This window comes from Chinchilla lanigera, unplaced genomic scaffold (assembly GCF_000276665.1).
Source record: "Chinchilla lanigera isolate Chin_1 unplaced genomic scaffold, ChiLan1.0 scaffold00057, whole genome shotgun sequence".
Taxonomy (NCBI): domain Eukaryota; kingdom Metazoa; phylum Chordata; class Mammalia; order Rodentia; family Chinchillidae; genus Chinchilla; species Chinchilla lanigera.
The window spans coordinates 9,628,636-9,655,185 of record NW_004955458.1 but is presented as its reverse complement, the minus strand read 5'-3'; the positions used below and the strand labels follow the sequence as shown (position 1 = coordinate 9,655,185).

Sequence of the window (26,550 nt, the reverse complement as noted above, 5' to 3'; positions counted from 1 at the left end):
AAAAAAAAAAAAAAAAAAAAAAAAGGAAGATCACCATGGAGCCTCAGAGAGTTGTTTTAAATGATTAAATCTGTATTCCATGGTGAAGGCACCTGGGATTTTTATTCCTTTAAATTCATCTTCATGAGAACATGTTTGCAGTACTTCATAATTACCTTCATCACGGGGAACTGGCACATGTACATTAACGTCTCAATTCCTTTTCAAGCCCGTCCCTCCCACTCGCTTCTTTTAACATGTTTTTTCCAGCATCAGATTTATTTATTTTGTAAATTCTTATCTAGTTAATTACAATACAGATTAACAGCCAGACTAATAGGCCAAAATGTACTTGTGAAAATCTCAAACATAAGCTAATAAACAATGAGAAAATGATTAAGTAAAATAATAGGTAAGTGCTTGACATATAGTAAACAATCAAAAATACCTGTCGTAATACTTTTGTAGCTGCTGTACTAAGCTGGAGATCAGGCCTACACGTAACCAGCATCAACTTCTTAGAATTAAACGCTTTATGTAAGTTACTTTTTCAACACATCAGCACAAACTCCCAAAATGCAAACCAAATATAAATGCTCATTACCCAAGGAATTCTTAGAATTGAGACTTCTACATTTAGCACTTTCAAAACAGCTGATTAGGTTGCTTTTTAATTATGTAGAAAAATTACGTTAATATTTGCATATAATTTTTATAGATGTCATAATTAAATGTTGAACTTTTTAAAAGCTCCCATGTAGACATATTTTTATGAAGTCAACGATCCTAAAATAGAGAGGCCCTTCACACCGGGCTACACCCCTAGCCTTTTCAATTTTTTATTTTGAGACAGGGTCTTGCCAAGCTACTCAGGCTATGTGTGAGTTTGTGATCCTCCTGCCGCTGCAGCCTAGGTGCTGGGATAACAGATGTGCACCACTATGCCTGGCTAACAAGTGTTTTAGAAGCTCAAAATTTTGTGCTTTCCAAGTACACATTTTGAACACAAACGTCCCTAAATGTTAATACTCGAAAGTACAGCTTTCGAATCAGTGAACAAAGAAAAGTTTAACTTTAAGATGAGGAGAATCAATACCTTCGGAAAGAAATGATCAGCTCCTTTTCCGTTCCAATGCAGGAGAGAGGAACTGAGATACATTCTGTAATTTAAATGTTACGTTTCCCACATGTTATGGTTGATACATTGTGTCAACTTGGGGAGTCTAGAGGTTTGCCTAAGTAACTTAGCAGGAAGCCAGAGTGCTTACTTTGTATACATCCTGAGCCTGTGGAAGAGGAGGACATGGAGGTTATGTGAGAGCTACATGCCCCTCAGGTGGGGGTAGCCTGTTTACAAAGTAAAGCAGAGAAAGAAGCTGCTTGCGGCCATTCCTCTGTTTGCTCTGGCTGTTTGCTGTTCGGCTGCCGTTGCCCCCTTTGCTCTTGTTGCTTTGCTGTCTTCTGCCTCAGAGCCAGCCAAGTATGGACTGAAACCTCCACAAACTGTAAGCTAAATAAACCTTTCCTTCCTTCATTTTGGGCGTTGGGTATTTTGTCTCAGCAACGAGGGAAAAATAGCCAAGACACCATATCATAAATTTTAATCACAAACACTATCATGATATTTAATGGAATTCCTTTATAAAAACTGTGATGCACAATTCTCTGTAAAATCATTTTAAGGAATATTTAGTGCCCAGGGAAAATGGACAGAATTTAAAAATATACCTCATACTTAACACGTACCACAGGCCAAATCGTGTGCTCTTTACTCCTCCCTTCTACACGTAACAGGAAATGGCAAAGACCTAACTGACAGTAGTGTTACTAGCCTGTTAATAAACTGAGAATTAGCCCTACTAGTAAAACACAAAAATCATAATGGATGTACACGTCGTGTAAGTTATAATGAGTGTACTTTACATAACTTTATATAATGTACCATATTTAAAACTGAGAGGTAGAATATCACACCTTATTATTTCCATAGGCCATATCCATTGCTTCTAGAGATAAGGAACAAAGTGCATTTATTAAATGATGCAACGACACATCATCAAGATACCTAAAATGAAAATTAAGAAATTAGACATTCTGGTCTAAAATATACAGCTGGTAACAATCTTTCTATTCATTAAAAAAAAAATTGCCTCTTACTGTGAGCTTTCAAACAACCTTGAAAGTATATTGGAAATCACTGGGAGATCTGTCATCACGGCTGTCGTCAGAACCTAGGAAGAGCACACAGTGAACGTCACAGGACACCTGCGCAAGCACCAATTCGGTAAGAGGGACAAGCGCTTACTGTACTGGGTCCTTCCACGGCTCGTCCGGGTTTCAAGGCACCGCCACTACTAGGCTTCAATCCCAGAATCCAAACAAGATGCTGAAAATTTAAAACACTAAAATGAAAATCAGTTGTAACTGATTTTAAGACTAACCAGAACTAAAATCAGTAAGTTTCTCATAACTAACATTAAAATCAGTAATTAACATTTTTTATTTTACTGAAAAAAGGTAAAACAAATTCGTACCAAAATAATAGGAGAATAACAGTGGTTAATACAGTGCATACTGTCATCTTCAAAGCAGTTTCTCAGAGTACAAGACATGGGCATAGAACATTTTCCGAACGGTATGAGCACAAACCTTCCTTTTCAATGAACCAAGAAGGCACTAGTAGAATAGCTGACTTGCATTTCTCTCCCTTTTCCCTTCCTTCCTTTCCCCTTTCTCCTCTCCTAGTTCCTTTTTCCTTTTAAGCAACTACTTCCCATTTCACAGTATCTACTGTACATTCTAGATCTTATTTACTCTCTCAATTTCTCACATCAGGGGGATAATGCAATGTTTACACATGTGCGTCTGATTTATTTCACTTATGAGTATGGTCTCAAGTTGTGTCTACTCACTATAAAAGTCTAAAGTTTATCCTTCTTTATGGCTGAGTAGTACTTCATTGTATAAAAATACCACATCTTTTTTATCCGTTCCTTGGTTGACAGGCATTTGGGTTGTTTCCAAGATATAGCTATTATAAATTGTGCTGCTATAAACATGTGTGCATACATATTGCTGTAGTAAAATGTTTTTAATTCTTCTAGGAAGATACCCAGAATAGGGATAGGTGAGTTGAATGGGACCTCTAATCCTAGCTTTTTGAGGTATCTCCACACTGATTTCCATAGTGATTGCACCAGGAGGGTTCCTTTTTTCCCACAGCCCCTCCAGTATTTGTCACTGGTTGACTTCTTGATGTGGCCGTTCTTTCTAGAGTGAGATGCAATTTCAGTGTTGCTTTAATCTGCATCTCTCAAATGACCAACGATGTTGAACCTTTTTTCATATTTATTTGCCATTTGTATTTATCTGAGAAGTGTGTATCCATCTCAGATGCCCATTTTTGGATTGGATTTTTGAAATTGGAGGGTCTGAGTTTTTTTCCATTCTTTGCATGTTCTAGACAGAGGTCCTTTGTCTGAGAGACAACTGGCTAAAAATTTGTCCCACTCTGTGGGTTGTCTTTTGACTCTGTTGGTGCTTTCTCTTGCTGTGCAAAAGCTTTTCAGTAAGATGAGGTCCCAGTTGTTGATTCTTTGAAGTATTTCCTGTGCAGTTTGGGTTTTGTTCATGCACTCTCTGCCTACACCTAGGTCTTCAAGATTTCTACCTACTCTCTCTTCCAGTAGATTTATTATTTCTGTTTTAATATTGAGATCTTTGATCCATTCTGACTTTAGTGCATGGTAGTAGACACAAGAGTAATTGATATTTATGTAAAATAATTATACCACACACAGGCAGCAGGATTTGGACCATCATGTGAAGCAGTCTGTCACTTCCTATGATCTGAGCCACGTCTTTTATTCCTTTCTAACTTCTTTAATGCTTACTGTCTACTTCCTAGAAGAGCCTAAAGCACCCACGGTGTTGGATGGTTAACTGCACGGCACTGCTTAGTTAACTGCTAGTGATTAAGACCAGCAACACTGACCTCTGACCCAGAGACCCAGACACTGCAACATACCTGAAGAGTTGCCAAGACAAGCTGCCATGACGCTCCAAGGACAGCCCCATGACAGTGCGCCAAGTTAAGTAGAGTCCTCATACACTGGATATTTTTGGAAGTTAGCTGTATTGAAAAAGGATATGTTGCAGGACCTGTCATGCATTTTAAAAAATTAAAATCTTATACAATAGTATTAATGCACTCAAAGTCTTTTTAAGTAAAAAAACTATTAAGAACATAGGTTGAATGTTTCCAAAAAAGTTCAGTTATTGCTGTTGGCCACAATAATACCAACTACACACCTAAGAGCTTCTTCTGAAAACACCTTCCAGTTAGAAGAAGTGTAATGATAGATTGTGGTAAATACAAAAAAAAAAAAAAAAGGTTTCCCAGAGATCCCCTCGACAGCTAACCGGTACCCAAAGAAGGACAAAGGCGTTACCATTACTGTGCCCTGAGGCTGGACTGCTAGAGGCTGGCCCACCGCCACAACCTGCTGGTGAGACTCGCTGGAGGGGCTGATCATCATAACACTCTGGCCCTGGATAGAATACGCTAGAACACAGAGGAAAGCCCGAATGAGTGCCATATACATTTATCCTACATAAAAAGGAATACTTAAAAATACTAGTATGATTAAATTCAACCATAACACTTATTTAAACATCATTAATATTACCTATATGTAATCCCTTTGAAAGTTCACAAGGTACAAAATTCAAGACAAGTTAAGCAACTATTAAGTAAAATGATTTTTTACGTAAATTATAAAAACTGTAAGACTGGTACCTCACATACAAAACAATTAGGGCGTGAAGTATTTTAATTTTTTGTTTGTTTTTTGAGAGAAGGTCTTGCTATGTAGTTCAGGCTGGCCTTGAACTCACTACGTAGCCCAGGCTGGGCTTGAACTTGTGGTGATCCTCCTGCCTCAGCTTTCCAGTGCTGGGGTAACAGGCATGCACCACCACACCCGGCTCACATTAAATATTTTGAACATTATAGTTCTGGCATACTTTTCAAGTTAGAGACCAATACAATTTCAGCCTGCAAACTGAATTACCACATTGAAAAAGATTTATAACACATGTAACAAACCTGGGCATCTTCAAAGTGTTCAACAAGGAACCAAATTTTTGAATGTCAGCTTAACTTAAGTGACTGCAAGAATTACTGTTCTAGTTCCATCAAAAGACCAAAAATGGAAAACCCACCATTTCACCAGTACATTAGTGTTTACAAAGGACTTTCACATTTATTTTACGGCACAATGATTATTTATGATTGGAATGATTACATTCTCCCTCCTGCTGCTGTACAGGGACCAAAGAAACTACGCTCACAGGCACTGACTTCCTCAGCCACACAGTGACCGCGCAGCAGCTCAGCTCAGAACCCCCTCATCCTTCCTCGATGCCGTCACCCCGCCGGATGGAGAGAACTTGCGTCACCTTTGCTTACATTTGTTAGAAAGTGAAGCTGCGGCGGTGGTATTCAGTACAGTAAGAGCGTAGTGTGGAGGCAGGGAGCCTTTACATATCGCAGTTATAAAGGCATCTCTGGAGGTGACAAGGCCCAGTCTTCCACAAAGAGCAGCCATAGTCAGTTCAGCTTTTAAAATATTCTCAGTGGCAGCCTCATCTGTGCTGAAAAGATAAGGTATTTTATTTAATCTGATTAACTTAGTCTAAATTATACTGTAAATACGATGTGGGATTAGGTATTCAGTTAAGTCTTAAGAAAATCTACAAAAAATAGTGGTTAAAATCAATGTATTTCAGAAGGAATTTTAACAGTTACTATCTGAAAATTTTAACTAGGTAAATGCAGTATACTATATATATATATAAACAAACATATTACTGATGAAAGAACTGAAATATTTCACTTAAAATATCAAGAATTTCTAGCTGGGCATGGTGGCACATGCCTGTAATCCCAACACTTGGGAGGCCGAGGCACGTGGATTATCTTGAGTTTGAGGCCAGCCTGGACTACACAGCAAGATGCTGTCCACCCCTCCCCCCATACATATATATCTCAAGAATTTAGAAATTAGTAGAGTCTGCGATGCTGAAGGCAAACATTAAAGGCATTGAATATAATCATCACTGCAAAAGCAGTAGTAACTCTTGTAATGAAAAGGTGCTCTGTAATGTGAGAATTGTATTTTCCACTAAAACATTACAATTCTGGTAGAAAGGCCGGGCAAAGAGAGGACAAAGGAGAGGGTGACAGAAAAAGAACTTTTTTAAGAAATGACAGTGAGATGGAAATATTAATTACCTTGATTTTACACTGTATACATGTACTGTAATATTACACTGTATTCCATAAGTATACCAATAAAATAGCAACATTCTATTCACTCAAAAAACTCGTATTAGAAAATAAATTCTTGGTGAAATTTAAGTAGTTTTTTAAATGCTTGTTTGAACTGCCACAGTGCAACATAAACTTACGAAGACTTAATACCTGGCGTCAAGAAGCAGCGAGAGCGCAGCAAGAAGACCACACCAACAGGCGCTCACCATCTCTTCCCACACGGCCCTGCTGACTGAAAGGACAAAAGGTATCACCCCTCAAGGCAACTACGGACGGCGCGGTACTGACCATTGTATCACACTGTAACACATTCCCGGTCATTTGGCAATATGAGAACTATTCTATCCACTACTTAATTATTGTATATTAAGCCTTTATATTTAAAAAACACCAAACAGAAGCCATACTATTTTCAAACTAGAAGAAGTATTAAAAAAAGTTTTAAAATAGGTATTATATATATGTGTATAGAAGTGTGTGTGTGTGTGTGTGTGTGTGTGTGTGTGTGTATACATGAAGACAGCTGGGATAAGTGTACTGCTGATGTCTAATGGTTTACTGAAAGGAACAGTTAATGCTTAAATTTTATTTTCTTGACCAATGCATGCTTATATGTAGTTATCAGAACAACTAATTTAAAGACAATAATATGCAATATAACAACCACTGGTGAATTCCTACCGTCTTGTTTAATAAAGCTCTGTATCGTTTCTACTTTTTTATTACTTGCTACTGTCTTTAGTTGTTTGATCAAGCTCGCACCCTTACACCTGGTAACTGAGCAACCTATGGCCACTGTTCACCCCTCTCATTTGAAACCCTGTATCATTTTTATTGTTTTTGTGTTGTTTTGTTTTTGTCTTCACTGTTACTTTGTTATTGCTTTTTTCTCTTTAAAATAAAAATAAAATAAAATAGATATTATAAGATCTTTCTATATACGAGTTAACTATCTTTAAAAAAAAAAAACGTATTGGCCCCTTCACCAGGCCGATCTGTAAGTGTGTGTGACCGGTGTGGACAGGCTGCAGTGTAACACGCCCACTAGGACTTAGTGAGGACATCTGCCACACACATTAGGAATCAAGCGAGTACGTGAGTACACTGAGCAAAATGTGATCCAGCACGTCACTGCTGAAGACGGAAATCACAAATAAGGTCAAGTTAAAATAAGCCTCATGGCATTAACCTGGAACAGGAAAAACCGGTACAAAGTCACCACAGCATTCAGCACAGTGTGTGAGTATATTTCCTGTACAAGGCGGCACAAAGCACACCTAGTGCCCATGTATTTTACTACTATTCTCCAGGCCTCCTTGCAAATTGACTGATACGCAGGCTGGACAAGAAACATACAAGATTAGTTTGGAACATCTTCTATTAAATAATAAGGAAGTGCTCAGACAATGTCAAATGCACATGGGACATCAAAAGGATACAGGCCAGCTTCAAAAGGACCAGTCTGAGCATCAAATCAAATAATGATAGCCACAGATTATAATCCTTTGGGAAAAAAAAATCCAGGAAGTTACCCTAATTTAAATGAATAGTAATAATAATAAACAGGCAGGGCACTGTTATAGTAGAGGGCTGATGTATTCTGCTATAAAAAGTTAATAATGAACTTTATACTGAAGACACCAGGCTGATATTATCCAAATCATAAAAATGAACAAGCCCAGTAAGGACACAAGTTGGTAGCATATTCCTCCTAATGTGCTCTTACATTAAATACAGCAGTGCAACATTTCTAAGCTAAGCCTGTCAAAAATGAATACATAAATCCAAGTATGAAGGAACATAAAACAAACTCAACTTGTTTGGCCTGTACTCCTCAAAAGTGATCCTGGACCATAAAGGACAGTAGGGGGATAACTGGCAAAACTTGCATGTGGTGTGGGACTCGGTGATAATATTGCTTGGGTCCTAATTTCTTTTTTTTTTTTTTTTGGTTTTTCTCCGGTACCGGGAACCGAACTCACAACCTTGCGCTTGCCAGGCAGGCGCTTTGCCGCTGAGCTAAATCCCCAGTCCCTTGGGTCCTAATTTCTGATAGTGACTGTACTGTAGTACTTAAGTCACTGCCCTTAGTTTTAGAAAAACTAGTATTAAGTATTATGGGACAGTGTCATGTCGATATAAATACTCTTAACTAGCTAAAAAGAAAAGTACAGTGACACGTACATATAGAATGGTGAGGTAAATATAGTAAAATGTTAACAATCGGGATACAAGAGTGGATGATATATGGTGACCCTATTTTTCCAACTTTCCATACAGTCAAGTTATTTCAAAATAGTAATTAAAAATACAGAATCAAAGTATACCCATTTCCTGATCCGCCTCGTCGGAGGGTGACTGTGAATCCTGCGGTCCTGAGGACTGTGCTGGAGAAGAAGCTGCCTCAGCGGTAGAATGACACTCCGCGTCAACCTCTCCTAACTCTCCTTCAATCATACCAGTGATTCCGCGCACGAGATCCAGCAAACAGTGGAATGCCACGGACATGGCATAGCCTTCCGGGATAGTCGGGGGCTCCACTTTGTCCAACATCTCTAGGCTGAAATTATGAAAAAATTAAAGTACTGGGAAGGCACAATCAAGAAATTACAAAAACTTTCCCACAATTTGTAGATTGCAGAAATTAAGACTGACAGAATAAAAACAATAAAGGGTTTGTTTTATTTGAAGGAGGTCTTTACGGTGTTCTAAGTAACCTGGAAAAATGAAGGTCTGACCCCTGACATAACTAATTATTTTAATATTTGACCTCTTGCTTCTCCCCAAACTTGCCAATATTTTCATTACTTGTTAATATCAGAAAAGTAAAGATATATACAAAACCTAGTAAGACTTGTATAAAGTTTTTCCAACTCTGACTTAGGTGGGTTGGATGTTGCCTGTTGTTTTTGTGGTATTGGGGACTGAACCCAAGGACACAGAATGAGTTATCCCAGTGAGCGGTACCTGCAGCCCATTTTATTTATTTATTCTTTACATTTTGAGATATGGTCTCACTACATTGCCTAGACTGGCCTAGAAATTACGATCCTTCTATCCCGGTCTCCCGACTAGCTGGAATTAGTCATACACAACTGCACCCGACTGACACAGGTGCTTGTAAAAGAAGGTGCTGTAAAATAAAATCAGCTGTACGAAGAGCAAGACGCTTTCACATTGGGGAAAAGCTTAACTGTGGCATATCCAGCTTAGCTATCACCTCACAAACAATCTGCAGCACAAACAACAGCGTCAATGTGTCAGGTCAAATGACAGAACATCTCCTACCTCACAGGAGACAGCTTTCATGAGGAAGGACAACAATGCTCTGTCTGAAGTCAGAACAAATAAATTACGCTTCTAAATCCCTTAACACTGTTTGTGTCAATACTGTAAAGAAGGAATAACTAAATTGGGAAAGAACTCATGGTACTGGGACAATTGATTCTTCACATGTAAAAGGGAGATGCTGGACTTCTACCTCATGCTACACCCAGAATTCACCCAGAAGGAATCAAAAATCTGTAGGAGACAAAATTGTAAAACTCCTGGAGTAAGACACAGACAAAAGTCATCCTGACCTCAGATCAGGCAATGATTTATTAGGTATAAGCACAACCAACAAGTAAAAATAAGATGAACTACTGCGCTTCAAATAGCACTATCAAGAAAATGAAAAGACAACTTGAAGAATGGGAGAATTGGCTATAATCAAAAAGATAAACAACAAATATTGTTCAGGATGTGGAGAAAGCTGAACCGTCACACACTGCTAACAGGAGTATAAATGTTACACTTGCTTGGGAAAACATTTTGACAGTTCCTCGTAAAGTTGAACAGTCATCAGGTGATCCAGCGGTTCTGCTCTGAGATACACACCCAAGAGACACGAAAACATGTCTATGGAAAAATATGCAGGCAAAAGTTCACGGCAGCGATATTCGTAGGAAACAAAAACTAAAAATAATCCAAATACGTCAAATGATGAAGAGATTAAAAAATGTGACATATCCATAAAGTATTGTTCAACCATAAAAAGGAAAAAAGTACTAATATACTACACCATGAATGAACTTTCAGAACATTATGCTACATAAAGGAAGCCTGATGCAAAAGGAGACTCATCACAGCACTCCATTCTGATGAAAGATTCACAACAGGCAAAATCAGTTGAGACAGAAAGTGAACAGTTAGAGGCTGGGAAAAAGAGGGACTGGGAAATGACTGCTAATGGGTACACAGTCTCCTTCCGGGGTAATGGAAATGTCCTGGAACCGGACTGTACGAATACTTGCATAACTTACAAGTACACGGAAACCCTCAAGTGAACACTGTAGAAGGGTAAATCTTATCGTATGTAAATTACCTCAGAAATAGAAGAGAAATTACTGAAGAATACAGTACGAAAAGCTAATAAAATTTCCCACCTTAAATTCTAAAAATCTCTCAATCATAACTAAGACTAAACAAAGTACAGAATTAATAAAAAAAAAAATGCAGAACTCAGACTAAGCAATAAGGGCACCTAAATACAGCAATCACTTATTGGGCAAACACTCTCAGCCTGATTCCATGTTGTGGAGGAGGCTGCATAGTCTCATTAAATCCTCACAAAAAACTTTAAATGACACAGATGTAGTTATTAATCATCGGTTTTTAACTCAAGCCTGACTAACTCTAAAGTTTATCCATTTTCACCACTTAAATGTGACAACTCTGAGTCTTTTAAAATTCAGGCAGTCATTAGAAATATATTTATATTATTGATCAAAAAACGGAATCTCAGATGGGGAGAAAAGTTCAGGAACTTAATCCTTACCACGCCAACTAGCCCTAGAAAGCCACATAGTAATAAACTGGTGCAAAGAATTCTGTTAGACAAATTTCTGTCCTCAGACAACACAGATTTATTTACATTGCTAAGAGTGTGTCTGTTAAAGTGACTAATGACAACCCAAAAAGACACAGACTCTATGAAGTTTTAATAAAGAAAAACTACTATTTCCATGTGTTTAACCCTAAAACTATGATGAGTTAAGTATTTTTGCAGTTCTTTTTCCTTCAATCAGATTTTATTGGTACATTTTAGATATACATAATGATCACATTCGTAATTTGTACCTGTACATGATGTAACTTGATTCTTTTTACTCTCCATTCCCCTCCCTGCCCTTCAACCCATCCTTCCCACACTTACAAAAGCTTTCTTTCCAATTTTTTTCCTTCTTTTCTCATTTTTAAAAACTTTTTCCTGATTAGCTAAATGTTTAAAATAACTTGCTTCACATATAAGATCAAAAAATTAGATATATTATTACTTCCATTTCATAGATGACAAAACAGATTTAAAAAAAATTAATTTGCCACAGGTAACTTGGTTAATATTAGACAACATAAATCCAAGAGGTCTGAAATCAAGTCCTTTACTCCAAAAAACCTGTAAGACAGCTGAACAGGTTTTTAGGTTTGAAAAAGGTCATACTTTGTTTTACAATATTAGCAGTCTACAAATAGCATACAAAAAAATCCAGTCCTAGAAAAATTCTCATAATATGACAGAAGAAAATGAGTTTTAGACTACTAGAAATGGTGGATCTAAAACTTAAAATATAATGCAGACAGAAACATCTTAGGATTCAATATCATCCCCAACAATATCATTCATTATAAAATAATGTGATCACTACTTACTAGGTGGCTTTAGCACTGCCTTGAACTGTTACAGTCAGAATCGGTATCCAAGTTCCTCTGTATTCAAATGCTGGTAGCAAAGTAACCCCTCCACCAATCCCCACCACTCCTGAGTTAGCTGGTGCTGACACTGGAACACCTGAATTATTGTTTCCTATTAAGTAACGGGGAAAAAAAGCAAAGATACCAATTTACCACTTGATTACAAATCATTCATATTCTTTTTTTTGTTTGTTTTTTTGTTCGTTTGTTTCCAGGACCAGGAATCTAACTCACAACCTCGCGCTTGCCAGGCAGGCACTGTGCTGCTGAGCTAAATCCCCAGCCCCCAAATCATTCCTATTCAAACACCTAGTTAATCTTCAAAATTTTTTTTCTGTACCGTGAGCCTAGTACACATACAAATGAAATGTATTAATCCTAATTTTCTTACCAGATAATCTATTCCCCTCAAATATCATTTCCTTTTTTGTATAAAAGCTACTAAAGTAGAATTATTAGGATTATGGCCAAATTTATGATTATTCTTTTTATTAGGCTTCTTTATCAAGGTGGAAATAAATAAAAATACAATCAATTCGAAGTGACAGAAAAGACAGTAAAGAGAAACAAATTATTTATACATTGATTCCCAAACTTAAACCCAGGTTAATGTCTTTTGTGTAAAGAGACACTAACAGACTTCCTAAGGTACTAACCATCTAGACTCTTTAAAGAAAAGAAGGAAATGGAGTTCTTTTTAGAAAGAACCACATCTCAACTTTTGTCCTAATGTTGTTAGAGGAACTGAAAGTACACCCGGGACAGAAATCTATTCCAGAACAGGAAATGTAGGTGCCACAGTGCTATCACATTATTTTTTGAATGTAAATCTTTATTAACACATCCAAATTTCTCTCGTCACATGATTTCTGGAAAACAGCCTCTCAGGAGATATCTCTTTACCAGCTTGGTTGGCTGTAGCAGGATTTCCAGTAGGCGGGACAAGAAACAAGGACTGGATGAAAGAGCCCAGTGCATTCACGATGTCACGGAAAACCTTGGTGGAATGCTGCTTCATATCATAGGACTGACAAAAGGACCTGAAAAATATTTTAAAACACTTCTGGGAAAAACATTTGCATGTATTAAAAATTCTTAACTTTTTTTTTTCACAGCAAGTAATGTTGCTAAAATAGCTCCAATGTTATCTACACGCAAAGATTCTTCAGCTCAGCTGAGTGATTTTACTAATTTAAGGACAAAGATTTAGAGTGAAGATAGCGTCTAAAAGAATTATTCTGGCTATTAAATAAACTCGGTGAATTCACATTCTGTCCCTTCCCCAGTGCTTTTACGTACCTCCCTCACACCCCTTTATATACATACAATGTATAATTTTCTTCATTTCAAAATCACCATTTGGGGAGAACAAATATCGAAACTCTTCCTACTAGTTTATAAATCTATGACTTTTCCTTTGAGCTTCTTAACCCATCTAGTTAGCAAAATTCTGCTGAGGTTTTACCTTAACAGCTGAGGCTGCACACACAGTCTGTGTATTGATTCTACTGCAACGGCTCGCAGCCACTGAGGTTTATCTGCATCCAGAAACTTCACCAGAAGGGACAGAAATATCTCACACTCAGTTACCTAGAAAGCGTAAGAGCGTTTATGTGTCTCTAAGTCAAAGAAAAGAATAATAGATTGTTTTCTTGCTATTCATTTAACGCAATGGACAAACCAATAAAATCTTTTAGATTTGAAATAAATTCTTAACAATGATTGGAAAAAATGGGAGTAGTTTCCCCTAAGTAGCTTTACTGTAAGGAAAAGTTAAGAGCAAAAATATTTCCACATATATCCCTGAAAACACTCGTGATCTATAACATGGTTAATCCTTTATCCTTACTTTTTAGAAAGCACAGTACACCATCTTGTCCCTTCTTCTAAAATTGCCAGGAAGCAGATATAATGCACACTGCTAACAGGACAAACACTCTACCCTTCAGGCATACCACCACGGCTTTTCTGTATTTTCTTTTGCTGATTAGAAATAGAGGTGATAAGCTAATATCTGGGCACCCATCCTAGTGATTCAGACCCAGCTCAGAGGACAGAAATGGGGAACAATTACACAGGTATAGCTCTACCTGAATGAGCTGGACATTTTAATTTCTTCTACTCACTCTAGGTAATAGTAACAGAACCAACCTTTGAATATTAATTACCCTTCTCTCTGAGCTCTTTACAAAGACAAGCTGGTGAATCCTGGAGAACAGGATTCTCTATGTCAGTGTTTCCCAAAGTATGGCTGCTGGATCCCTAGGGCTCCTTGAGACGATTCCCATGAAATTAAAATTATTTTTTGTATATGTGCTGCTGAAGCGAACACGAAATTATTTCCATAATAATACTATGATATGATTTGTCATCTTCAAGGTAGTGACATTTGACCAGACAGTACGAGAGCTATGGTGGATATAACAGATGGTACCTTAGCAGGAAATCAAAGCAATAAAACCAAACTGTGTGGGTACCATTGTATTCTTCACTACCACCTACAATTAAAATACATACATACTATCTAAATTTTATTTAAGAACAGCAAAAGTAAATAAAATATAAATTGTTGATTTTATTAAACCTGACCCTATGAGCAAGTTCCTCCTGACTTTACACGCTGACTGGTATTTCTCTATCTTACTTATTTTCACGATCTGGCCTACATTTTTAAATGTTTTAATTGTGAAAGTACACAATATGAAATTCACTGTCTTAGTGATATTCAAGTATGACAGAACGGGGAATTTGCGTGAAGCACTTTGGTGTGTATCAACGTAGACTGGAGGTCTGGAGAAACACAGTTGTGAACTGAACTATTTGCTGGTTTTCCCCTGTAGAACTTGTTTCTCTAAGACTGATTAGTGGACATGAAAAGAAAAAGGAGAATGTCTTCCTGTAGTCTTATCCCAATTTACTGTAGTTAAGCCAACATTACAGAAAGAGGAAGAAAATCCTTTTTAAGACAAACTAGCCAGTTCTTAGAGAACAAACAGGGAAGTGGTACGTAGAACGCCCCAGAACAGCAAATCCTCCTGAACATCTGACTACCGCATGGCCTGGCAATTATTTCACAGAACTGCAGCAACTACGTTGGCCCATGTGCTTCTCCTCTTAAAAATCTCCCCATTCCTCCTAACTTTCCAGGCTTATTGGTATTTCTATATCCTAATTATCTTTACTTTTACCTTCTTGCCTACATTTTTAAATGTTTTAATTGTAAAAATACACAATATGAAATTTACTCTCAATGTTGAACTGTATAGTTCAATAGTGAGTTAACTGTATTCGCACTGCTATGCAATAAAATTATACAACTATTTCATCTTGCAAAACTAAAATATAAACAAAAGCATGAGTCAAGAAAGGATGAAATATTATCTTTTTTAAAGATAAAACAACAACAATGAAGACAAAATCAAAACAACACAAAAACAACAAAAAAGATACATGACCTCAAAAGAGAACGACAAGAATTTACAATGGTTGCTACATTACATACTGCTATCTTCAATGAAGTTGCTCAGTCCACCAGATGTAAGAACGTAAGACTGATCAAACAATCAAAGACAGTAACAAGTAAAAAACAAAAACCAAAACAAAACAAAACTGAACCACTGGAAATGATGCAAAGCTTCACCATACAAGATGGTAGGAATTCAACTATGATTCTTATACTGCATATTGCTTTCAGATCAGTCATTCTGATTACCAGACACAACCAAATTGGTAAAGAAAAAAGAAAATTTTAAGCCTGGCTGTTTCTTTCAATAAAGCACCAGCAATACATGGAATGTTATCTTTAAAGTACCTGGAAGAATAGTGGTAAGTACTCAAAAAAAATTCTGAATTGCATTTTTAAAAGTAATAGATAAAGCACCATGTAAAGAAACATTATATACAATTATATACACAAAGTTATGGAAATCAGCACTTACCAAAAGACTGTAAAACTGCTTAATCAGAACAGACACTACTCTCAGCAAACGCATGCAGATAGGAAAATAGGGTTTCTCAACTGGAGCTGGGGAAGATGACGTGCTGGATCCTTGTCTGAACTTTATATTTGGAGAAAAGAGCTTTATCACAAGGGGACACACCCTCTCTTTGAGAAGGAAGCTAAATTCCTGGTGCTATTCATAAAGAAGAAAAAAAAGAATTTAGCTTGCACTTAATACACTTAAAACACAGTCTCACTAACAAATACAACTAACCAGCATAAATTTACTTAATTTTAAGTTTATATATTTATATTTTATAACTGTGAAATTCATATTGCTCTTAATTATTCCACAAGTTGAGGAATTTTGTAGAGAACTCTTAAATCTCATGTACATTGTCACTATATATTAATATATTATGCAGAAAGTCTTCCTTAACCTGTGCATTCCGTCTGTATTAGCTAAAAGCACAGTTTCACTTTAGTGACGAGATAAAGGCTTAGTCTGCATTTAATATTTACCTGTTGTTTCAATCATTTAAATTTCATTGAAGCTAAAAATAAAAAATCATAAAAATCACCCACAATCCTTTAATCTTAAAAGGCAAGAAAGTCAAAGAGTAGTTTGTTTGCTCAAAAGCAAAAGTTTTCATTTTTTTTACATCTGAAAACGTGAGAAAATACGTAACTAATAAAAGCAAGTGCTGCCTGATCTTACCTCCTGCACACAAGCTAGTCATTTTAACGTCTGCTGCATACCCTTCCAGACTTTCCTATGTTTTAATGTACTTTTAACTCTTTCCCCTCAAACAGCTATTGAGAGTTAAGTGACTTGAAATTCTGTCTTCACATCTGCAGTCAGTTGGACCGCCAAACTTCAAGGTATAGTTAAGTGCATTTTCATACATCACAAAAATAATTTTTATGTATTAATATGTAAGTTTATAGAACGTTTTTTCTTTTCTAATGAAAAACTACATCAAAATTTCCTAACCAAATAAGGAGACGAAGACTACACTATGCACGCTCTGCGGAAGAACAAGACCTAGTCCTCAAGAGCTGTCTCTGTTCTCCGACCCCTCACGCCCCGACCCGCTAAGGCTGCTTTTCACCACCAGCAAGCGCTTCCCCAGTCACCTGACCTCTGGCCGACCTCATCTCAGAGCTGTTCTAAGCATTTAATGCAGAGGATTACTTGGCTGAAAATTTTCTTTGTCTTTTACTCTATCACACTCCCTCTCAGACTTGCTCCTGCTTCTCTGGCCGGCCGTTCCTGACATTCCGCGCATGCTCGTCCCTTCCTGCCCAGTGCCGTGACCACGGAGGTCCGCGGCGCTCCCGACCCCGAGGCCTGCTTTCTGGTCCAGGACCTCACGCCTGCCCCTTTACATAGCAGTGAGCGCCAGCAACGTGGCGGTTTGTAATTCTGGCCTAAAACCCCAAACGCAACTAACGTCTTGAGTGTCTCACAGACACCTCAAAAGGAGTACATACAAAACTGAATAATCTATTTCACATAAAAATTCTGTCTACAGTGTATTTCATATCAGCAAATGGCTTGCTGCTCAAGCTAGAAAGCCAGAGTCATCTTTGAAATTGCCTTTTGCATCACCCAATATTTTATTTATTTATTTACCAATTAGTTAACCCTCTGTGGTCATAGTTTCCTCATCAGTAAAGTTGGATAACTGCTACTTTTTAGGTATTTGGAAAAATTCAAGAGAATATTGTTATTCTATTATTATGATTATTATTTCACAGAAAAGACTACTGGACAAGTTATACCTAAATGCTGCATATTGTATTATATGAAATGGAATCACCAGTAAATACTGCTCGATATTATGAAAAGCAATTAGCAGCTGCCAAATGTGTACCAAAAATCATAAACCACATAAAAATAACTTCGGTTCTAAGACCCCAGTCAAACGGTCTTACACCTTACGGCACGGAGTCATATAAGCTGTAGGCTGAGAAGGAAGGGTAAAATGGATTACTCAGAGAGGGACAGAGTGCGGTAGCGAAGGGGCTTTTAGTATTCAAAGACCTGAATTTTATTTAAAGAGCAGAGAAAGGGCGTATGTGTCCATCTGGCACCACCAACCCAATGAACTTGGTGAGCGACAGTATCTTCCAAGGTGTTTACGGCAGAAGCACTGCCTGACTGGTAGCGCCCCTCCTACCCAACAGCCACTCTACCATTATCTAAGCAAAAAGATGCTTAAATAGATGACCTACACTGGAGCCTCTGGCATGACAAAATAAAGGTTTTAATACCTTCTTGCTTAAAACGATAAAGATATGAATTATAGTTCAAGATCTCCTAATAACTAAGGGACTTACAGAGGTTACAGAATCAATTCTGGATGTCAGCTTTTCACGTAAAATGAAATGTCTGAACTCATCATTCTTTTTCCCCTATTTTCTGTTTTAAGATATTTTGTATTATACGTTACATTCACTAGTATTAACTACGGTTGTCCATTAGGTTATCAAAAAACACACAGCTACTGCCAGCTGAAGGGCTGTGTGCCTATAGCTCCAGCTAGCTGGAAGGCTGAGGCTGCAGGATCACCTGAACCTAGGACTCAGAGGCCAGTCTGGGCAACACAGAACAAGATCCTATCTCAAAAAGCTAAACAAAACAAAACCCACACAAGTACATATAAACAGGTAAAAAAAAAAAAAAATCAGTAATTCTTTTTTGCTTTTTTTTTTTTTTGGTTTTTCTCCGGTACCGGGAACCGAACTCAGGACCTTGCGCTTGCCAGGCAGGTGCTTTTGCCGCCTGAGCTAAATCCCCAGCCCCAAAAACCAGTAATTCTTTCAGGGTTTAGATATAAAAACAGCTCACACACATTTCTCTGACAGACCCATAGACCAGGAAATGCCTAACTAGATAAAGTCTCTAGGGATTTCTTCTAATGTTAAAATTTCAAGATGTTAAAGTCCTAAAAATGGGAAAAGAAGCAGTACATTACCATACGTCTACAGTCTAAGGCTGTCTTTGCATCTTTTGATGTGGAAAAAAAAATACATGTTGCTTTCTTGAAAAATATTTGTGAAAAAAATTAAAGATCAATTTTGTTACAAGACAGTAGTGGTGGCTTACATGTAAAAAGACTTGTGGAAAATCATTGAGGACTGACTCCAGCAATTCGAGACCAAATGTCCGGGTCATTTCCGTCATGCCCACGAGCCAGTAAGGGGCATCAGCGTTAACCAACTGACAAAGGTCCTGGGAAAATAAACAATTTCATGTGCTACAGTGAAATATGCTTTTCAAAGAAATCCTCTTCATCAGAAACAATATCAGTAATTCAAAACTGTACACTTGATAGATTATACAAACTTCTATAGAAACATGCAACTACTGACACTGTGTAAACAGATGATCTCCCTTAGAAGTGAGGAATACTACTTTATCCTGTTCATTAGCTATACAGTAAATATAGAAGCTGTTCTTTCATCTTTCATAAATATTTAAACATTGCTTCTACATTTCTAATTCTAAAGTAAAACTTAAATCAGACAAATTCAAAATAAAAAATTAAACAGTAAGAATTAATTTTAGAAATCAAACATTCACACAAGCTGTAATAAAGTTGCTCTGTTAACTAAAGTACCTGGAAGAGCATATACGCGTCTTTCGCACACGGTTTGAGGGTGCTGACGGACCTCCTGTTACTGTTGCCCTGGGCCAGTACTGGTTGTTCCGGATTATCTACAAGCAAAACGGGACAGGTTTAAGAGCTCATCAGGGCTTTGATAAAGTATGCATTTCATTCAAAAGGTATGGTTAAAATACGTGTTTAATTACAAACCTTGGAATTTCTCAACTATATCTTCAAAATAAAATAATGAGAAACTACTTTATACAAATGCCATAAACACTATTCAACATGTTATATTCACTTCAATAAGCTTATAAAAGCTTTGTCTTTGTCCAATGCATTTGCTTTGCCCAGTTTCCCATTCATCAACCCCTTTATCTCATGGATATGAACGTGACATGATCTTTGAAAGTGCCTTTAAATATCAAATATATAAAAGTGTATCATATTATGAATTCCTCCACCATCTCACTGTCTTCAAACAGCAGAATGAACGGCTTGATCTGCCATTCTTACGGTGTCAGTAATAGATACTCACTAGCTAAGTCAGCTAGAATGGTACTTCCCAACTCAGCATTTTTTCTTTACTAACAAAAAAGATAACTATCTATAAATTATGACAACTGGTTTGCAATACTAATTCTTTGAAAAAGCCTTTTTGAAAAAGGTTGTAGGCACTTTTTACTCCTTCTTGTTAGTATTTTGTGGTATTTTACCCTTTAGAGAAACACAGCCGAAACCACCAATCCAGGAATTATATTGAGGTTATGAATATATAAGACATTCAAACTGAAGAACTGTCCTATTTTTATATAATTTTGAATATTTTAACAAAATGTGCTAATCTCTAAGATTAATTCCTTAACGTTTCAAATTACAATTCCACTTGCAATTTTTCTCAGACAAATATAGAAAAATCATACACCAAATCTAATCAATGTTTAATTTCCATAAAAATAATTATTTGAGTAGGCACCATTACCTACTACTATTGCCAGTTTTTACAATATTGCCAAAAAATATCAAATTCAAAAGACTATGTAATATCAGGGAGTTTTTAAAAAAAATGTGAGGGGGAAAAATAGTTAAATATTTTCTAGATTGTTTATTACTGTAGCACCCTGATCTTCAAATGATCAGGGGCAAAGTTACTTTTCATCAAATAAAGGCAAAAACTGAAAAAAAAAAATTTCTACAGCAACGGAAAGTTATCAAATTAATGAAATTATAACATGTCAGAATGGAATATCTGTCAGTTCTCTGAAATGACAACTTTTCTAGTTTAAAAAGTTTTAAAAATTATAAGAAAGGTATTTACTAAAAATATAAAAAGATTACTCTTTACAACATATGTTACCTGTTCAGTGAAAAAAATATATTCAGGAAGACACTCAAACAGCTTAAAATATAAAACACCACCTGAACACCCAACAGACTTGTTCATTTAATTACTGAACAGCTATGAAATACAATGCAACTGCTACACTTCAAATTATGTGGCTAAAGGAAGTAACAAAAAATTCACAGAATGTAATGTTTGACTAAACTGTGAAGTTATCATGAGCAGAAAATTATGCATATATAGAAATGAACATGGAGATGCAGTTACTTTTTAAAGTGATAAAACTGTGACTTAAGGAAAAAACTTTCCAATACTAATAATATTCTTTTAACATTTTGTAAGTCTTCTAGTGTTTAGGTATTCTAAGTTCATTGGGCAAAGGCTGAAAATTAATAAAAATGAAACCATCCAAGGAAGAATCACCCACAGTTAAAAAGAAATCGTTTGATCACTTCACCTTTGTGGCGTTCATCTTCGGCGACCATTCTCTCAAAGACAACAGTAACAACCTGGCGCACTGTGGCAGCGGCTGTATTATTTGTGATGTTATCTTTTGTGAAGTGCAGGCGAAAACAAAGCACGATTGCCTAAAAACAGTTTCCATTTAGTGTGAAATAAGATCGAGGCACATGCCTACTGTTATTTTCATCACATGTAACCTACACTTAAGTGATTACATTTGATTCTTTCACAGACTTTAAAGGTCCTACATTTTTACACAATAAAGCTAAGAATCTCTCAGATTTTAAAGTAATTCACTCTCAGCTAATATACAGCTATGTAAGATTAGCTTAAGTAACATGAAATATCTCTTAATATTTTAATACGCATAGGATAATGTGTTGTGCTTTTACTTTCCCCAAATGGCTTGCTTTGCAAATAGCAAGCAGTCAAATCTGTTCTATCGATAAACCATTTGAAGCAGTGCTATATGAACTGCTAAGCATACACATAAAATACTATTTCATAATACGAGTCATTCATTTTCTCCTTAAATTCAACTGAGATAAAATTTCCATAAAGTAAATTGTACCTTTACAAGCATATAATTTGGTAAGTTCTGGCTAATATATTGTACAACGAAAATATGGACACAGAAGTGACACGGGGTATCTCCCATCTCCCAGAAGTGCCCTTGGGGACATTTACGATACATCTCCTCCTCCACTGCAGGCCATGGAAACCACTTAGCTGCTTTTTTCACTACAGCTTAACCAGCATTTTGTACAATTTTACATAAACAAATCCATTCGGTATGCATTTTTGTGTGTCTGTCTTCTTTCACTCAGAAGAGTATTCGGGAAATTCACCTGCTAGTCTATTGGTAACTTATATCCTTTTTATTAGTGACTACATTTCACGGTGTGAGTACACCGGAACACTCTGCTTATCTGTTTGCCTACTATAGACATCCGGGGAGTTCTCAGGTTTGGGCTGTGAATGAAGCTGCTATAAACGCTGCAAGGACATACGTCTTCATTCACACTGAGTAAACATCCAGGAGAAAAATGGCTGGGATACACAGTAAGATGAGTTTGACTTTCTAAAAAACTATCAGTTCCCCAAAGGAAATTTACACGTTGACATTCCTGTCAGTAGTATATATGAGTTCAGAATTGTTTATATCCTTCAGGATACTTGATATGGTCATCTTTTTAAGTTTTAACTATTCTAATGGATATCAAAATAACAATAACTCCTGTGGGTTGGAATTTACATTTCACTGATAAGTTTTCACAATGAGCCTCTTTCTATGTGTTTGTTCATTTCTGAATATTTTATTTTGTGAAGTATCTGTTGAAATCATTTGTTCATTTCTTAGTTGTCTTATAAAGTAATTTTAACAGTTCTTTATATAGTACAGATATATATCCTTTGTCACATATTTGTGACTATTTCCCTCCATTCTGAGCTTTTTTTCAAATTCAGATTCTATAATCTTCATATCACAAAGATTTTTCTCCTGTGTGTTCTTCTAACTACTGTACAGTTTGAAGTAGGTGGCAATGCCTTAACCGTATGCGTGTTGTCAGGCCCAAGGGCCTCTTCCATCCTTGTCAAGGGGAGTGCTAAACCTTCTCTCCTTTCATACAACACCCACTGTACAGTTTGAAAATAAGCCATTCTTGGGGCTGGGGATTTAGCTCAGCGGCAAAGCGCCTGCCTGGCAAGCACAAGGTCGTGAGTTCGGTTCCCGGTACCGGAGAAAAAGCCAAAAAAATAAAAAAATAAAAAATAAGCCATTCTTGAAAAAAAAATTAATGGCAGTTAGATTATATGCCTTATAACTTTAATTAAAAATGTTACAGAAAATAAGCCTTTGATACAACAATTACTCTTTATATTTCAATATAAAGGAAAAGGACGTTCAATAATTATACATAAATTTGCGTAATGCTCAATTTTGGGGTTTTGCTTGTTTGTTTCTTGAGAAAGGGTCTCGCTCTGTATAATTCAGGCTGGCCTTAAACTTACTATGTAGCCCAGGCTGGTCTCGAACTTGTTGAGATCCTTCTGCCTCAGCCTCCTGAGTGATGGGATTACAGATGTGAGCTACCATGCCCAGCTGTATGTTTTCTTTTTTAAAAAATTTTATTTATTTATTTAGTCTTTTTGAGACAGAGTCTCACTGTACAGTTCAGGCCAGCTGTGAGCTCACTTTGTAGCCCAGGCTGGTCTCGAACTTGCAATGATTCTCCTGCCTCAGCCTCCTGAGTGCTGGAATTACAGGTGTGTGCTACCACACCAGGCTCTGTATGTTTCCTTTATACCTAATTTTCATCCTCAATTATTTCGGTTTCAATTAGCTAACCTACTAAAATAAATCCTATAGTCAATTCTTAATTGCTGTCATAGATCACCTAATAATCATCTATAAAACCTTAAATACTTGTATCAGAACAGTCATTTCATATACAAACCAAGAGGAACTGTATGTAATGAAATGCATACTGTATAAAACACTCCAACATTTGTATATAGAAATATGAGCTTAAAAGAATAAATTATTTGCAATTAAGTAAAATCTTATTGACCTAAGGACACCCATCTCACTTGAGATAGCACAGTGTTTGATGTAACAGTGTGCTTCTCTATTTTACAGGCCATCCACCCTTCAAAGCATGCAAGTTATAATAAAACTATTACTAAAGGTCCAAAACATTTCTTACGGTGACTCACTAAGACCATTCCCTAAGCTATTCTTTCTTTTGTTCTTCAGGAATACTTTGTAATTTAAATTTTTTTATAAATTTAAATAAACAGAACTGTTACATGTTCCAAAGAGGCGGGAGGGGGGCTGGGGATTTAGCTCAGCGGCAAAAGCGCCTGCCTGGCAAGCGCAAGGTCGTGAGTTCAGTTCCCAGTACCGGAGAAAAACAAACAAACAAAAAAAACAAAGAGGCAGGAGGAGGGAAGAAATGAGCAACGGCTATCACACGTGCAGCTTTCCCAGTAAGAACGCAGAAAGGAACCTTCTCCAGCCATTTAAGAGGCAGATTTGAACTGCTTGGTTTACATAACACCCACATAGGAAATTCTTTGTATTTTTATTTTGTTTTTGGTACCAGGAATCAAACTTGGGACCTTGCACTTGCTAGGCAGGTGCTTGTACCACCGAGCAACTGCTCGGGCCCTGAACTTATTTTTAAGAGAAGGGAGAGCTATCCCAGGGGATCTAAACTGCCCAGAGCAACACCACACAACACATTTCCCTCTTCCTGCATCCTGACTCTTCCACACTTTTTCTCTTCTATTTCCTATGCATAACTAAACCCATCAGCCGCACCCACGGGGCTCTGAAAGTGATCCGAACTCTCGTCTGGAGAAAGGCGCCAGTGGCCATTACCGTGAAGCGCTCGTCATCACCACGGCTACCGGGAAGCTGGGTTTAGTCCCAGCACCAGGCTTTCCTCTTTGAGCCAGCTTATTCACATACTTCTGAAAAGCACTTATACACGCTGACAAACAGGACTCCTACCTTAGAAAGCGCCTCATCATGAACTACTGTATTGGTTGTTAAAAGAACAAGAACTGTTTGGAGCAGCTTAAGTTCTTCGAGACTATTTTCCATGAGTTGCCAAAGCATGTTAATTATATTCCCAGCAGCAGTCTGTAAAAAAATTTTAATTATCATCAACAAATAAAATATAGGTGTTGAGGTTCCCAAATAAGAAAAGGTGCACACAGCTTGCCTCACCTGGAGGGAATTTCATGATCAGAGCAAAAACAAAAAATAGAACACATACTTTAAGCTCCACAGATCCGAACCCATGTCTCAACTAATTTAAGACTTGCAACCAATTTTCTTCTTGAAAAAAGTATCTTTAAAGACGCAGTACAGCAAATAGTAGCATGCAGTTCTAAAATACCTAGCCAAAAGTCAAAGCTCGTGTCTACAGTAACATGGGCTTTTCCCCACTCGCATGAGTATTACAGACATACACAAATGAACTATGTGCTCACTATTTCTTACATACCACTTCACTTATAGTATGTTATAGAACATGAAAAGCAACCCAAATTAACAATACACTGTACAGCCAATTAAAACTGACACTGTTTAGGGTACTAATGAAGGGCAGAGTAACTGGCCACTTCTGTAATAGTACCTTAAAGAGTACAAAGTTAAGAGGAAATCACTAAATTTGTAAGCAAGATGTAGGTCCTTGGTAATGAAATATTTTTTCTTGTTTTGCCATTATCAGCAAAGACACAAACATTTCAGTTAATGAACAATACATTATCACTATGGATCATCTAGAAAAGCCCTTATTCTCCCACCCATCTTTTGAAAATATTATGCGCTATATTAGATAACTACTGAATAATACTGAAAATTGGCTTTATTCCACACTTATCAATTATATTAATGAACTGTGACTTCTCAGATAAACTGTATTTTATCTTTATTAATTATGAGTGCTCTAAGATGAGAAAAGCTGACAGTATTTTCTTTCCAAGTCATTCATTTTATTTATTTTTTAAATCAGATTTTATTCGTACATCTTAGATATATATAACGATCACCTTCATTGTACAGAATTTGTACCTGTACATAACTAATATTTTAAAATTAAGCTATTTTCTTCAAGTGCATTGATATTCATAAAACTATTTTACATAAAGCTATTTTTCATTCTTCCCTATGAAAGCAGCTGATCTGACTCCTACACGCAGTTCAGACGAAATCTGCACATTACCTCAGACACAACTTCATGGGACATGAGCCTCTGGATGGCAGCCAGACAGAGCTGAGTGATCTTCGGTTCCTTGGTTCCACAACCCATCAGGAAAGGCTGTACAACCTCAGAGCTGTTTTCCTTCAGTGCTTTATTTAGAACACAGAGAAGATAAATTATCACATCTAATTCATAATTAGAAGTACATGTCATATAATTACAACCAGTGACAATCAATAAAAACCACCTTATATAAAACAGACACCAATAAAAATCAAGTAACAGGAGTCAAAATACAGTCCACATACAGTCCACACTGTGATCTGAACTATACCCAGTGACTAAAGCTTTCTCATGCCCTGGCCTAATACTCGGTCCTTTGTTTCTTCTTTATCTTCTGCTATAACCTCTTTAAGGATATGTATTCC

The 26,550-nt window shown here is 36.8% G+C and overlaps 1 protein-coding gene across 3 annotated transcripts in view; it reads right to left on the bottom strand.

The window, feature by feature from the left end:
• Positions 1 to 26,550, bottom strand: part of Mon2 (MON2 homolog, regulator of endosome-to-Golgi trafficking) — an 82,277-nt gene that overhangs the window by 46,905 nt on the left and 8,822 nt on the right. For all 3 annotated transcript variants that reach the window (XM_005397433.2, XM_005397434.2, XM_005397431.2), the window contains 17 exons: positions 26,144 to 26,271; positions 24,922 to 25,053; positions 21,400 to 21,529; positions 19,613 to 19,710; positions 19,099 to 19,224; positions 15,985 to 16,179; positions 13,512 to 13,636; positions 12,950 to 13,086; positions 12,005 to 12,158; positions 8,641 to 8,873; positions 6,464 to 6,545; positions 5,450 to 5,634; positions 4,431 to 4,543; positions 4,007 to 4,111; positions 2,285 to 2,365; positions 2,137 to 2,210; positions 1,954 to 2,044 (listed from right to left, as the gene is read on the bottom strand). In XM_005397433.2, the coding sequence (XP_005397490.1) occupies positions 1,954 to 2,044; positions 2,137 to 2,210; positions 2,285 to 2,365; positions 4,007 to 4,111; positions 4,431 to 4,543; positions 5,450 to 5,634; positions 6,464 to 6,545; positions 8,641 to 8,873; positions 12,005 to 12,158; positions 12,950 to 13,086; positions 13,512 to 13,636; positions 15,985 to 16,179; positions 19,099 to 19,224; positions 19,613 to 19,710; positions 21,400 to 21,529; positions 24,922 to 25,053; positions 26,144 to 26,230 (2,148 nt within the window). In that variant the 5' untranslated portion in view covers positions 26,231 to 26,271. The remainder of the gene's footprint in view (positions 1 to 1,953; positions 2,045 to 2,136; positions 2,211 to 2,284; positions 2,366 to 4,006; positions 4,112 to 4,430; positions 4,544 to 5,449; positions 5,635 to 6,463; positions 6,546 to 8,640; positions 8,874 to 12,004; positions 12,159 to 12,949; positions 13,087 to 13,511; positions 13,637 to 15,984; positions 16,180 to 19,098; positions 19,225 to 19,612; positions 19,711 to 21,399; positions 21,530 to 24,921; positions 25,054 to 26,143; positions 26,272 to 26,550) is intronic.